The 16,394-nt window shown below is 32.1% G+C and overlaps 2 protein-coding genes across 8 annotated transcripts in view; one reads left to right on the forward strand and one right to left on the reverse strand.

Moving 5' to 3' along the window:
* Window positions 1-7,007: 7,007 nt before the first annotated feature.
* Window positions 7,008-8,048, forward strand: LOC132757852 (putative nuclease HARBI1). The gene has a single exon (XM_060749299.1). It carries the CDS (start codon window positions 7,008-7,010, stop codon window positions 8,046-8,048), a length of 1,041 nt encoding a protein of 346 aa, XP_060605282.1.
* Window positions 8,049-11,552: 3,504 nt separating this feature from the next.
* Window positions 11,553-16,394, reverse strand: part of LOC132757782 (uncharacterized) — a 77,972-nt gene continuing 73,130 nt past the window's right edge. For 6 of the 7 annotated variants that reach the window (XM_060749209.1, XM_060749226.1, XM_060749217.1 and 3 more), the window contains exons 31-32: window positions 12,379-16,334; window positions 11,553-12,337 (exon numbers count right to left, since the gene is read on the reverse strand). In XM_060749209.1, coding sequence (XP_060605192.1) covers window positions 16,137-16,334 — 198 coding nt within the window. In that variant the 3' untranslated portion in view covers window positions 11,553-12,337; window positions 12,379-16,136. Of the gene's footprint in view, window positions 16,335-16,394 lie in introns of all 7 variants that reach the window. The other variant, XM_060749180.1, reaches the window with a different exon arrangement.

A 16,394-nucleotide genomic window follows, 5' to 3' on the forward strand; every position in this document is an offset into this window, starting at 1 on the left:
ACACAGTTTAAAAAGAATTTAAAATTTTCAAGAGGACTGTTAAGTGCAGGATTCTGATCATGGGTGAAGTCAGTGTAAAACATTTTTGGGTTTTGAAGGATGATCATATATGTTTGTTTATTGATACTTACACCAAGGTAATCAGTTTATTATTTAATAATCACGAAATTGGCCGGTTTTATGTGTTTTACTATTACCCAGCGGTACATGTTCCTCCTTTTATTTTGTGTCATAACAGTAGAGTTAATACAACACAGAAATTCGATGATAAATGTCTGGGCAAGATCCAAGACGTCTTATTGTCTAAGAAATAGAAATTATGATATAATTCAAAAAGATTAACCCAGAATGCTTCAAATACCGCTTTATATAGAAAACAATTGTAGAAACGTCTTATAATTAGAATGACACAAAGTTGGACAAAAAACGGAATGATAAAATGTCTGGGAGAGCCAAACCATCTTTATTGATCTACAAAAAGATTATGATATAATCAAAAGATTAACCAGAATCTTCAAATACGCTTTCATATAGAAAAACAATTTAGCAAACGTTTTATAACAGATGACACAAAGTTGGACAACAAAAACCAGAAAATTTTAATAGATCGACACAAAGTTGACAAACAAAAACCAGCCTAAAAAATTAGATGAATAAAGGTTTGGACAACAAAAACCGCCCACACATAGAATAATAAATATATTGTATAATAAAATATAAAACTGTTCATAAAAATTTCTCAAATCGTGGTCGACTCGGCCCAGGAAAAAACGATTAGTAAAATGAAAACCTGTTGCCCTTTATCTTGTGTCTAGTACCACTTATTGGGCTCATCCCCTTTGAAAATATTTTACAACCTTTTTAACTTTCAATTTAGTTAGGGCTGTAATTTATGGCAAAAATTTTAAATAAAACAAAAACAAAAGGAAAATTTTAACAGGTAAAAGTCCCAATAGTGATTAAATAGGACACAAAAACTATTATTTTTAAAATACAAAATATCCAAGTTAATGGAAGTTTTTTTCTCACCCTTCTAGTTTCCGGTGGGTGGAGGGGGTAAGGGGAAGAAAAAAAGAATAAAATTATTATAAATTATTAGTGCAGATATTTAACTAACAAATGGTTATTTCCATTTCAAAGAAAAAATGGTTACGTATAGAATTGTCAATAGCGCGCATTTCAAAGAAGAAAGGGTTTTGCGGGTGATTATTACAACGTTAGTCTCCTTCCATTTGAAAGTTACAATTTCGCACCTCCTGCCTGTTATTGTGCGTCTAAGATCAAAGAATATACAGTTGAAATTCCAGACATTAAAATGGAACATATTAATTTAACAGACCAAGGTATAGGTTGAAATACAATTTCTTAAAGAAATTGGTGAATGGTTACTAAAAAACTAAACGAATTTATATGCAAATAAATTCGATTTTTATGTCTTTTAACTATTACCCCGGGTTTAATTATTCCCCTTGGGTTATTTTGTGTTCTAATCAGTAGATTAATACAAAACAACAGAAATTCGATTGATAATGTCTGGCAGAACCAGACGTCTTTTTGTCTAAAATTTTAATTATGATATAATTCAAAAGATTTAACCATAATCTTCAAATTACGTTTCATTTTCAGATTCAAAAATGCTGCTAAATAATAGCAGACTTATAATAAATGATAAACAAAAAATAAATATGTTTCATATAATATATATCAAAATATATAGAAGAAGGGAAACATTGTCTCTTAAAGTATATGCCCTTTGGGCCAAAAAAAAAAAAGTTAACAGAAGCTTAATTCCCGGAAAACTTTTAGCTCTTATTCAAACCCAATGCTAATTAAAATAATGCATTTTGTTGAATTGGTTACCTCTCATATATGATAATATATTAATAATACCGGGAATACGTACATCAACAACATTTAATAGGTAAGAGAATCAGCGTATGTCTTCCTATTCACAAAAAAAAAAAAAAAAACGCAAATACAATTTGCAAATAATGACCAATGCAAAATAATTTAGCTTAAAATCAATACCGGATGTTAATTAATGCCGGATTATGAGAAAATGACAAGTTGTTTAATGTATGCATTCAGTAATCATTAAAAGGAGGGATTATCTCCGAATATAAGCACAGATTATTTGCTTAATGGTCAAAATTCTAAATGAAAGATTTTAGTTGGCTTTTCAAAACTTCTGCTAAAATTATGTAGACTTACATTTAATTATATAAAAAAATTAGAAAAATTTATTGTAGGAGACATACCATCTGTTTCCTAAAGAATATGCAAACAATAGTCTTTTGCAAATATGACCAAAGCCAGCTTTTATTGAATGCTTTAATAATATTGTTGATTTGAAACTTTCTTTAATGATAAAGAGCGATAACATAATAGTAAGAGAATTAGTAGGTATCCTAATCCAAAATGTGTAAATATAATTTGTAATTATGACCAATTTGCTAAAATAGATATTTTAAAATTCGTAAGTCAATATATGTTGTTTTTTTTAGTATGCGTGTCCTGTTGCAATTTAAGGCTTAAATTAATTTCCTCTGAGAAATTTTGACACAGAGTTTAATTGGTTCAAATTTTCTAAATTTATTATAATACAAGTATACTCAATCAAATAGTAATTTATCTGTTTTCATTAACGGAAAAATTTACTTGCAAAATCAATGAAGTTAGATATATTGTTATAAGAACATTTTAATTCTAAACAGTGTTACCTCAACATAATTCTAATCGTGAATGTATGATCAAGTAATTTGGAAATTAAAGAAGTTCAGATCCGGGGGTTGTCTGGAGAATTCGCCATCATTTCAGCTATCATCGATGTTTGATTTGTCTGTATACATTGAACGATCATATCTATATATAAATCCAACCAGGAATAATCTTTCGGCATCTAGTAATCCATTTATCTTCTAATTTTGTTTTAAAGATTTATTCTGTTTTTTTTTTTTATACAGAGTAGATCCAAACGTTAATGTTGAACAATGTAAAATGAGTATTTAAAAGTTCGAAAGTTAATTGGATATTTCATAAATGATCAGTGATGGCTGCGTGTATGTGTTTATAATACTGCACGATAATCAAAATTCCTATAAAATGTCAGTAAAATTTACATAACGATATATATCCACTTTTGCACTTTCAGTTTAAAGAAAAAAAAATATAAAATTTTAAAATTTTTGCATATTTAAAATAAAAGTTTTTCCATTTCAAAGAAAAAAGGTACTGTTAGAATTTTCAATAGCGCCATTTCAAGAATGAAAAGGGTTTTTCGTGATTTTACAACTTAGTTTTCACTTCCCATGTGAAAGTGTACAATTTTCGCACCTCCCGCTGTTATTGTGCAGTCATAAGATCAAAGAAATATACAGTTGTAAATTCCAGACATATGGAACAGATTAATTAACGTTACAGTATAGGCTTGAAATACATATCTTAAAGAAATTGGTGATGGTTACTAATAAAACATAAACGAATTTATATGCGATATAAATTACGATTTTTTGAAAAATTAGAACATAACATTCGAAAGTATCAGGAGCATGGTAAAGTGTCAATTATTGGAGATACAAATGCTAGATGTGGTGAAAGCTCGGACATTTTACAAAATGTATGCGATTATAGCAAGTATATTCCATCATTAGAAACTGATGAACACGATAATTTTAATTATGATTTACCTGAACGGTTTAGCATGGATAAAACTGTTAATTCTTCTGGTAACAAATTGCTTGATTTATGCTTATGTTCGAATTTAAGCATTGTAAATGGGCGCATTGATGATGACGCTAGTGTCGGTAGCTTTACATATATGTCATCGAACGGAAATAGTCTTATTGATTATGTACTTATGCCATATGATTTTTTCAAATATATAACGGATTTTATTGTTCACGATTTATATACATGTTCTCATCATGCACCTATTTAAATTAATCTAAGTGTTAACAGTATGGTACCCGATACGACCGTGGATGATAAATTCATAGCTAAGCTCTTCTGGAGTAATGATAAAAGTTATGAATATAAAACACTAATTGACTCACAAATTATTAATTTAGAAAATATAGTCGATAATATTGTACTTTCCAATATTGATTTGAATACAGGTATAGATCAATTTGCTAATGTGTTATATACAAATGCTTATACTATTTTTGGCAGGTCAGTAAATGTGTCGAACCCCAAAAGTAAAGATCAAAAATGCATGGTTTAATCATGAATGTGCAGGGGCTTAACGTGAATTTCGTTCAGAGGAAAAATAAATCCAGTTATAACAGAAACATTTTATTAGAAAAGCGTCGAATGTACCGTTCAGTGAAGCGTAAAGCTCTCGCATGTTTTAAGGTCAAACAAAAAAAATCATTTACATAACCTAGCTTCGTCACAGCCCCAGCAGTTTTGGCAAGAGTTACGTAAGCTTAAATCTAAGAAGCCTCAAAATAGTAGCATAAGCTCGGAAGAATTTTTTAGTCATTTTAAACATGTTTTTTTCTGGTGATAATAATTTCTGTAATGCAAATGTTGAGAATGATTTGTCAAATAATAATAATATTAATAATGTAGAACAACTTAGTTTGACATTTTGTTTACTGTTGAAGAAGTTTTACAAGCTATTTCAGAGTTAAAACGAAGAAAAAACGCAGGTATTGACTGCCTTATTCCAGAAATGTTTATTGAATGCAACGATATACTTGCACCGTTATTGTGTAAACTTTTTAACCATATGTATATTAATTGTATTAACCTAGAAAGCTGGACTAAAGGTGTAATTATCCCAGTTCCTAAAAAGGGAGATCAAAATAATGTGAATAATTATAGAGGAATTACTCTTACTTACATTTTTTCTAAGATGTTTTCTACACTTTTAAATACACGTCTTCGTAAATGGGCCGAATCAAATGAATTGTTGTCCGATTTCCAATTTGGTTTTAGGAAGAACAAAAGCACGATCGACTGTATATTTCTTTTAACATCCATAATAGAAAAGAGTTATCTCCCATGAGAAGAAAAAACTTTATTGTGCTTTCGTAGATTTTCGTAAAGCGTTTGATATGGTTTACAGGAATGGTATATGGTTTAAATTGTTACAGTGTGGTGCTTCCTCTAGATTAGTCAAGATGTTACAAAAGATATATGAACAAGTAAAATGTTGTGTTCGTGTTAATGGTCATTATACTGAAAATTTTGATAGTATAAAGGGAGTTAAGCAAGGCGAACCTTTATCGCCCTTGCGTTTCTTATTTTTTATTAATGATATGCAACATTGTATATATGATAATACCAAAGATTCTTTTTGTATTGATGAAATTAGAATGTATTTATTGTTATTTGCAGATGACACTGTTTTAATGTCGTATTCTAGAGATGGTCTTCATAATATTTTAAATAACTTACATGCATATTATACAGATTGGGGGATAAGTGTTAATATAGATAAAACAGTTGTTATGGTTTTTAAAAAGGGCAACAGACCAGAAAATATAGATTTATTCTATGATAATTGTAAACTTAATATTGTCACAAAATTTACATATCTTGGAGTTACATTATCTTCCAATGGTTGTTTTTTACAGGCTCAAAAATCTTTATCGCAACAGGCAATGAAACTGAAAGCCATGTTTTCTCTTGCTTCATTATTTGATATTGTATCGGGTTGACTGTATCGGAAAGAATTAAGTTGTTGATTCCATGATTGCTTCTATTATATGAACTATGGGTGTGAAAATATGGGGTTTCATAAGGCCACGGATATAGAACGGCTGCATATGAAATTCATGAAACAAATATTGCAAGTAAGACAACAAACACCCCAATGCTACAATATACGGGAAATTAGGTAGATTCCCTATGATTATTATACGTAAGATAAGAATTATCCGATACTGGTATAAAATTAATCGAAAAATCAAAGATTCAATTATGTACAATTTATTTAATATGCGTGATAGACATGGCAATCATATATGTATGTGGTCGAAAAATGTTTAAAAAAAAAATTAGATGATACTGGATTTACATATCTATGGAATTATATTTCTTTGTCTAATGTGCAAAATATTCAAAATGTAATACAACGCATATATGACCAATATTTACAACAATGGTTTTTCTGATCTTAGAACTCAACCTAAACTTGAAAACGTATTGTTTACTGAAAACAGATTTTTGAACCAGAAAGATAATTTCTTGTGTTATGCGCGTTCAACACAGTGCCGATTACGACTCCGTTTGAGATCAGACAACGCTACGACACGAAAGTAAAAAAAGTCGGATTACTATCCTCAATGATCTGGAATGTCCTATCATTGTCTGAACGCGGTCGTATATATGTTTGTAACAGAGTCCTACGGATCGGGACTGCTCCGGAGAGGTCGCCAGCACTCCCGACAGTTAGGTGCGTCCCGTAACATTCGGGAAACTCAGCCGATTTTGTCTAGTCGGGATTACAATCGTGACTATGTCGTGACAGATTCTGCTGTATTGGATCAAAATCGTAACAATGTCATGTGGTTGTCTGGTCAGTGTCCTGTGGAACGGGCATGATCTTGAGAAAATTTTGGCATTCTCGTTTCTTGCGATTGAGTCCAGATTGCGTCCAGATCTTGCCGAATGCGAACCGTCTTTGCCCGAATCCGCTCCGGAACAGTTCAGTAATTAATACGAAATTCGGCAATAATACCCACGTCAGAGTCACGACAATTAAAGAACACGATAACGACTGAGTCCAGAAAAATGCGTGTGCAATGCGGTACAGCAGACTGTAATAGGACTGCGTTCGGCAGTGTTCCCGATCATCCGAAATATCGGCGAACAGTTGTAGGATATTCCAGATGCGTTGATTACCAGATTCGGCTGAGCTGCTCACGTTATGGAGTATATATATTATATCGTGTGTTTGTGTGTGTGTGTGTGTCATTTCATTGACAGTACTTTGACCGGTCCACCATGAATGCTGGCTCGTAAACGGGAGACTTCTGCAGTAGGTTGCTCTCATGGAAATGGAAGAAGAGAAAGAAGACCTTCTGTTTGCCAATTATTATTTGAACAGAAGGGCACTGCAACCCGGTAGAAATAGAAGATACTGGGTCAAGCCCTGGATGTACAGAAGGGAGCAGCTCGGCCAGTATGAAACATTGATGAGGGAGCTGAGAGAAGAAGATCCAGAAGCTTTCATCAACTACACGAGGCTGCCCATGGAACTATACGATGAAGTCCTGACTCGGATCACACCCCGCATCACCAAACAAGATACCTGGTGGAGGCAAGCCATTGATCCAGGTCTGAAGTTTGCCTGTACCATGAGGCATCTGGCATCCGGCGACAGTTACAGCAGCATAAAGTGGGAATTCAGGGTTCCCAGTAACACCATGTCGATGTTTGTCCCTGAAGTCTGCCAAGCTATCATTGATGAGTACGCTGCAGAGGTAATCGCCTGCCCCACTACCCCAGCGGAGTGGAAAGAAATCGCAAATGAATTTCTCCGCAGATGGAACTTCCCACATGTGTGCGGTGCATTAAACGGAAAGCACGCTGCGTGCAAGTGCCCACCAAATACCGGATCTACCTACCATAACTACGAGGGCTTCTTCTCCATAGTCTTGATGGCCCTCATAGATGCGGACTATAAATTTATTTGGCTTGATGTTGGGCCAGATGGAGCAGCTTCAGACGCACATATATATAACGATTGTGAGCTGAAAGAAGTCCAGCAGAACAAAACCATTGGCTTTCCTGATCCTGAGCCACTTCCTAGAGATGACAGAAATATGCCATACTTCTTTGTTGCTGACAATGCCTTTCAACTGAGAACTGATATGATGAAGCCTTTCCCTTTCCGTAACATGACAGTAGAAGAAAGGATCTTTAACTACAGGCTGTCAAGAGCACGCAGAGTTGTGTTTGGCATCTTGGCTCAGAGATTTCAAATACTGTTGTCAACCATGCAACACACTCCTTACAATGCGAGAATCATCGTACAGGCTTGTGTCTGTCTCCACAACTTAATGAGAATACGCTACCTAAACATGAACATCAAGTGAAGATGTCGAGGACACAAGGATCGTACCGAAGAATAGAGATTTGGCCGAGACATGCTTGACGTTGTCAATGTTCAGGGTGCTAACCGTGCAACAATACAGGGCAAGAAGCAGAGACAATATCTCAAACATTATCTTAACTCTGCCGCTGTATCTGTACCTTGGCAGATGAGGATTGTCAACCCTCGCCGTGAATGAAGACCATATGATAAAATGACAGAACACTTTGCTATTATGTGTCACATCTTGTATGTATCATTGTCTTTTAAATATAACAGCGGAGTTTAACTTGTGACATTACTTATTGTGTAGCAAAGTAAAATATTGTTTAATGTTTATGAAATATTTATTTTATTTATGAATGGGTTAACTCCTAGTTTGGACTACTTTATAATTAAAGGCCACTTGTTTGGCAAAAAGTTAAAGTTAAAATTTAATAGGTTTAATAAAGTTTTAAAGTTAAAATTTCATACAATAATAAACAAGAAAACACAATATATTTTTTATCTTGAACAATGTTCATGTCTGATCAATATGTTATCACATTCAATAATAAGAGGTAACATTTTTTCTGTAATATCAATTCAGATTATTTCAAATCTTACAAGTGTTCTGCAATAATTATACAGATTATAGAGATTACTTTTGAATTATACAAGTTTGCTGTAATATAAATAAAGCATATCAGCAAGCAGTTTAAAATTAAATTTATAATTAAAATGCGACAAGTTGAAATTCCTTATAGGACGGGACCCATCACGGGACTATCACGATGAAACGGTTTACTAACGATGTCTTCCGTCAGAGTCAGTTCATTGTCTCGTCACTGTCTGATCTCTGTCGGATCGCATTCGGGAGATTTGGACGCTGTCGGGACAGATTTGGTCGTTTTTTACCATTACAAAGATACAAATCGGATCAAAGAAATGGATTAAGAACGGGTAAATCGGGCGAAACTCTGCTGGAAACGTCCTGCTGGATCGGGACGCCCTTCTGAACAATATCTGATTGTTGTCTTGATTAAATAAAGTTTTTACAAATTTTGATAAAAGTTTGAATTCCAGTCACGAATCACAGGATCTTGATCAGACTTTTGACAATTTTAATCGGGAATGGTCCTATCAAGGACGGCAGTAAAAATCCTGAATTGTGACTTTAAGGCATTAAGAACGAAAAATCAAAAATTATTTGACCCGATTTGATGCTCTGCCATTTAACTTACTTATGAAAAAGGAAAACATAGAAAATAAAAAAAACCTTTAAATGTGTCCAAAAAGTAAATGAAGTCATTGAAAACGATATCACTTCCTGTTAGTTTGTCCGTTTTAAAGAGAATTACGTATCAAATGTTTGCCAAATTATTATTTTCATTGGCCTAATTTATTCAAGTTTAAAAATCTTCTTAACAGTTCTCAAAGCAGTCCTATTATTAAGCTAGCTAAATATATATACCAATCATTTTCTTTAAGAGGATGATTATAAATAATTTATGTATTGTGCAACCTGTGTTATAATGTCGTAAATAATTTATATGTTTTTATGTTCAAAGTATATAATTGTTATTACCATGCTTTTCTCATGTTCAAAATATGTATTGTTTTGTATTGTGCCCCAGAATACTATATGTATTGGCGATAAACATTGTATATATGTTAAAGCCAAATAAACATTGAATTGAATTGAATTACCATTACACAAATCTATTCATGAAACTTAATGTGACAAGGCGAAGAGACAAAATTGCACACATTAAGAGTGACTTACTTATGCCAGTGACTGTGCGAAAAGGACAAACTAACATCATTTTATAGTGCAGGGACAGGGGACATATTCGAATTCAAATTTTATTAAAAGCACAGACATAGTGTTTTGAAGGTACTGAAGACTTTTGATATGTTTCTGTCATTGTAATTCTTTCTTGTTTGTGTGTAGGAAATTAGCAGTATTTTTGGGTTTTTACTCGAAACTTATTATTTTGGTAGCTTTGTATGTAATTGTGACTCTCCGAATGGAGGTGAAAAAGTTAAAAATCAAACAGTTGGCACCAAACAAGTAAGAAACATTGGATAAATTTTGTGAAAACTCTAAATGTATGACAGACAGTTAATTGGACACTTTTGAAAATTCCATTAATTGCACTGTGTGTTAGTGATATTTTTAAGGAATCGGGCTCATACTGGAGTATCCATGAAGATGGCCTGTATACGTATATTTCAGGTATGACTATTGTTGGGTGTGGGTAAATATAAATTGCTGTCAGACATAATCTTTAGGAGCAATGCATGCAAACTATTATTTTCTTCAATGTATGTCATATATCCTTGAACAATGCTGTGCAACTGGTTATCTGCCTGTGTAACAGAATTTGAAATATTTGCAATTGTGTTTCTGGCCACTACCCCCTTATCTTGTTCTTGTTTGTGTGTAGGAAATTAGCAGTATTTTTGGGTTTTTACTCGAAACTTATTATTTTGGTAGCTTTGTATGTAATTGTGACTCTCCGAATGGAGGTGAAAAAGTTAAAAATCAAACAGTTGGCACCAAACAAGTAAGAAACATTGGATAAATTTTGTGAAAACTCTAAATGTATGACAGACAGTTAATTGGACACTTTTGAAAATTCCATTAATTGCACTGTGTGTTAGTGATATTTTTAAGGAATCGGGCTCATACTGGAGTATCCATGAAGATGGCCTGTATACGTATATTTCAGGTATGACTATTGTTGGGTGTGGGTAAATATAAATTGCTGTCAGACATAATCTTTAGGAGCAATGCATGCAAACTATTATTTTCTTCAATGTATGTCATATATCCTTGAACAATGCTGTGCAACTGGTTATCTGCCTGTGTAACAGAATTTGAAATATTTGCAATTGTGTTTCTGGCCACTACCCCCTTAATTATGCAATGAAGTTTTACATATGACGGGCAAAAAATAGCTCACTGATGCCATAAAGTTTAACTAATGTCTTGATATACTTTGTAGTTTATAACAGTTATAACATGCAGTTTTACATTTGACTGGCCGAAAAGAAAAAAATAACACAACTTTAGAGTGGTTCGCTATTAAAGCGAAAAAACAAAGTATTATAATTCTATTGTGACTCATTTATGTCGTGTTGATTTACATGCTGGCTGAGTGAAAAAGTTTACACGAATCAGCTAATGATTTGGTAGACACTCATTAAAAGATGTTTCATGCCAAATATCTAATCTCAAGCTCTTTTGGCTTTTTAAAAGAAGATATTTTAAGTTTTTTCTTTTGGTTGCCACTTGTGACAGGTGAGCTAAAAATAGAACAAAAGCGGAATTCAAAACGGTAAAATTGAAAATGTTTCAGTTTCGGTTTGATAAGCAAGTTACCAGCCAAGCCCCCCCCCCCCTTAGCACCGGCTAAAGCGAATTCAACATTAAACACGAAACTGGTGCAATTTCGAATATTAAATCGAGGCATTTGAAGGACTAAATACATTCACACCAAAAAAATAAAGACTATTTAAAAGCTATTTTAGAAACTTTATTCAAAAGTTTCGTTATTATTCATCACATAACAATCTTTAAAATCACGTAACAATATTATCATAAATGTATGAACACTATCAACAAATGCTATTTTTTCTTCTTCAAAAAGTATGAGAAATAAAAAGATGAGAAAAAAATGTAAAAATGATAGTTTGCTAATCAAATTTGATAACATATAAGCACTTATAGCGATACTAAAACATATAGTGCATGGTAAGTAAAATTTGTATAGCATTAAAGCCGTAAAATAAACATAAAAGAAATAACAAACATAAAATATACAGAAAAAAAATAAAAGAAAACAATCAAACCAACAATAAAGCACATAATCATTTATATCACATTCATATCAATGTAGTAAATAATACATGTGCATGCAAACAAAAAAATTAAAACATAAATACTGACAAAACGTTCGATTAAACAAATTAAACTATACTACTAAAGACGTTTCTATTTCATTTTCAGATAAAATAAAAATATTTATTTTCATGACAAAGGAGATACTACTAATAACGTTTCAGATGAAAAAAATATATTGACATGACAAAAAAGCAACATAAAATGTCCATCTTTAATGTTAACAGTTAAAGTAATGAGTTATAATGACCTAGCACTTTTAAGTAAATGGAAAGAAAGAACGCTAAGAGTACAAATATCCTTTTCGCTTTTAACAGTTTTATTTCACTCCTTTATTAAAAGTGACATTATGCCCATCCAAGGGTAAATAGTGAGTGAACAGGTAAAAGTCAAAATAAGTTTACATTCTGTCATAATTCCTTTCAATTAAAAATTTTTCTTCGCAGACGTGTCATAATTCCTTTCAATTAAAAATTTTTCTTCGCAGAAACAATAAATTACTCACGTGGCACAAGAAAATTCTGTAAATATCCATGGGAAGTTACATGTAGGTTCAATTTATAAATAGAATAGGTCAGTCTTTTTTATATATGAGCCGCGTCATGACAAAACCAACATAATGGGTTTGCGACCAGCATGGATCCAGACCAGCCTGCGCATCCGCGCAGTCTGATCAGGATCCATGCTGTTCGCTATCAGTTTCTCGTCTTGTTATATGGTTCGTAAGCGAACAGCGTGGATCCTGATCAGACTGCGCGGATGCGCAGGCTGGTCTGGATTCATGCTGGTCGCAAACCCATTATGTTGGTTTTGTCGTGACGCTGCATTTTGGCAGCTTTATATTCTTTCCTGATCACTTCCCAGTATCAAGTGTTGGTCCATCACCATTATAACAGTTAATCTTTTGAAATATATAGTCAATACAGCTTATCTTGCCTATGAAAAAATGAGAAATAATGACACTTTAAACGAACAGAATGTGAACAAATATAAACCAGTATCAATCACTCTCATGTATCTAGTACAAGAATAAAAACAATGTCACCTCGAATTATCATAATTTTTTAATATGGTTTCATTCATATATGTAACGGAAAACATAGAAGACATTGTAGATCTATCATCTCGCAGTCTCATACATTCCATACCTATATTTTTTCAATAAAAAAGATAAGAGAAAAATCCTTATATTTCTTTTTTTTTCAATAAAACTTGATTCAAAATGGTATTGTTTTTTTTATTGTTGAAAAAAAGTGATAAAAACATTCAAAAAACACATACACAGAAAACCCACAATGAAAGATTAAATTTTTTTTTTACTTTCAGTAATAGTTTCTAAAATTTTAAACGTGTTAAATTGGTAAACATGCATTCTTTTAAATGATGTGGTAACAGATTTATTAAAGTTTTCTTTACAAAATCTGAAATCATACATCTTGAAAATGATTATTTTTCTTTCTACGTAATACAGATCCCAAACAATCACCCAAACAAACGGTCATACACCTAGCACACAAAGTAAGGCACATGTTTTTGTTTTACATACAAACAGCATATTTTCCTTTTCAACATTCATGTACATGAAATACCTATGTATAAAACTCGCGAAATATGATTACATTTCAGAGTTTATAATCAAGAGAAAGATTTGTACATTTTACGAATATTGTCGATTTCGAAAACGCTTTTTAACATTAATTTCTTAAATGTAACAAGTTTATTTATAAATATTTTTTGTAAAAAGAATAGAAGATTTTCTTTAAAGGCACATTACGCCTCAGAAACAAATAAGTATTTCCGCATAAAAGGCAGACATGAGTTTTATAATGTTCAAATAATGGTTTAAGGGTATGTCACATGCTTATCACTTGAAGAAAGACGTGCTGAATATAAAACTATTTGTTATAAAAGTAACATAATGTTAACAAAGAAGTATTTAGACTTCTAAACAAATTAATAAATCGATATTACTTAAATTGCTAAAAAGCCACAGAAGGATTAAATGGCTCAGGTAATTGGCCAATATAGTTACTTTTTGGAGACTGTAACAGGACACGTTAAATTAAAAGCTTTTGAGAACATAAAATAAAAGTATTTCTGAGGCATAATTGGCCTTTAAGCAATAATGTTATTCATAAAACTAAAAAGTTTATATTAGATTGCTTTCTTGCAAAATAAATTGTAGACTTAAAATGAGACATAAACTATTAAAAAGGACATTTTTAAAAAAGCAACACCGCCTTTTTATATACTGAATGGCATATAAATGAAAATGAACACATACTAACTGTGTGTTTTTTAAAACTACCCATGGGAGTGTAAATGTGAGTGGGAAGGTCTTCGACTACAAATAAATGTTAATGGGTTATTATGCAGAGTGGCCTCCCTTGCTTCAAAACTTTACAAAATGAAATATTCGTAACGTTTATGGAACATATTTTCTACTGTGATAAAAATAAATACAAGTGATATATATACATGTTTAACATAACATTATGCATGACTGATTAATAAATGTAATGATTATGAAGATATGAAGCGAAAAGAAACTATATTAAAGACCACCCTTGCAAAAGCAAAACCTTTGCGTCTGTGAAAAAGAATTTTGAATTCACATGTGGAAATTCAACATTTGCGTTTAACATACAAATACAAATGACCTCAAAGGACAGATGATTTCAATGTACAAGTGGTCGTAAATAACTGGTTCTATGCTGACATATACAAATTGCTAGCTTAAAATGAAACAATTTAACATATATTTTGTATTCTTTAAAGAAATACTTGCAAAAACATATTGAGACGTATAAAGTAACACAAACACAAATATTGGAATGAACACAGTCAAGAAAAGAACTTTATGACAACGAGAGAAAACATTTAGAATAAATCCAATACAAATGTGAAAACATGAAAAAGTCACGTGACAGAAAATACTTTTTATAATATAATTCAAACAACGAAAAATACAAGTTATTGTCATTGACTTTTACTAAATTGTCATTACTGTAAATTAAACGTTTAAGTCAAAATAATACCTAAATGATATAGAATATCCATTAAAAGGGATCATGTTAATGTAAATATAATACAACATGCACATCACGTGACATCACTACAGTGCCTGCAGTCTAACCAGACATTACTGTTGACTTCTCAATTTGGTGTTAACATCCTAAATATATTAAATGGACTTGTCAATCTTTAAATCTGGACAAACCATTCATCATAAACAGGGAGATTTTCTATAAAATACATACTGACAGAATAGCGAACATTGCAGACCATAATCAGACGATACTGCGCATGCGTAAAATCAGTTGCCGCAAGTGGGCTATAGCTTAATTAAAATTCTATTAAAATTTGGTCTGTAATGTCATACAAAATAAAAATTTCTTAAATACCTTTATTTAATCATCAAATAATTAAATTATCAAAATTAATCTTTCATTAATCAGCTGTATTTTCACAATGTTAAATCACGTTTTAATATTGCAATAAGTTTAACAAGTTTGGAAATCGCACTGGATTTCTTTTATAATGTTGAAAACATTTGCCTTTTACAAATCTATAAACACAGAAAATATAAAACTGCTAGGGAAGAGAAAGGATGAAAGACTTGGAATTCACAGAATATGAATTTGACCTTTGAGATCTACTATTTACACTTATTTACATTTTACAAACTCTATATAATCATGATATTCATCCTCAACTTTCTATTTACATTTATTACACAAAAACAATTACCATTGAAACAAAACAATTGGAAAATATCAAATTAGCCTTGAAACATATCTATTTATAAATTTCTATATTTAGAAGAGCAATTTATGGCAAACATGTAAAAATAATCATCAAAGATCAAAGACCGGTTAACAACAAACTTATTAGCCGGTTTCTAAAATCATGTAATACAAATTTTAGCACTGTACAAACAGGTCAAGATATTCACCCAAATATTAAGCATGTAAGCATATATTACACATGTACATGTATGTGTTTATACAATCTTTTTTAATTGCAGATGCTCATGTACTGGCTCTGCCACTTGGTCTGGCCATACCCTTAAGTTCTCGTGTTTTTTTTTTCATATCACTTGCTAGATTCTGAACACACTTTTACACTAGCGTTCCATGCCGTCTGCAATTTGCGCGCAGTCATTGCGTGTAATTAAGTAACTGTGTCACCCAAATCATTTGTATCTCAAACAACCCCAGGTTCAAACTTAATATGACCTATCGTTGGCTCGTATGAACCTGCGAGATAATATACGTCATCGGTGTCCTCGTGAGAAATGACGTCAATTCGGCGTCTGTATTCCGCATAGGAAATGACTTCACATTTATGAGAAATGGTTTGTACATCATTTTCGTCTTCGTGGTCAGACCGGAAGAGTGCTCCCTGTAAGAACAGAACAGGTCAGCATAAGTAAACACGGACTGCTTAGACTAAGATAAATTT

Source organism: Ruditapes philippinarum, unplaced genomic scaffold (assembly GCF_026571515.1).
Source record: "Ruditapes philippinarum isolate M1 unplaced genomic scaffold, ASM2657151v2 ctg244_1_1_1_1, whole genome shotgun sequence".
Classification (NCBI taxonomy): Eukaryota; Metazoa; Mollusca; class Bivalvia; order Venerida; family Veneridae; genus Ruditapes; species Ruditapes philippinarum.

Excerpts from the sequence above, each read along its gene's own strand:
- LOC132757852 (XM_060749299.1), top strand. The coding sequence starts at position 7,008 with ATGGAAGAAGAGAAAGAAGACCTTCTGTTTGCCAATTATTATTTGAAC.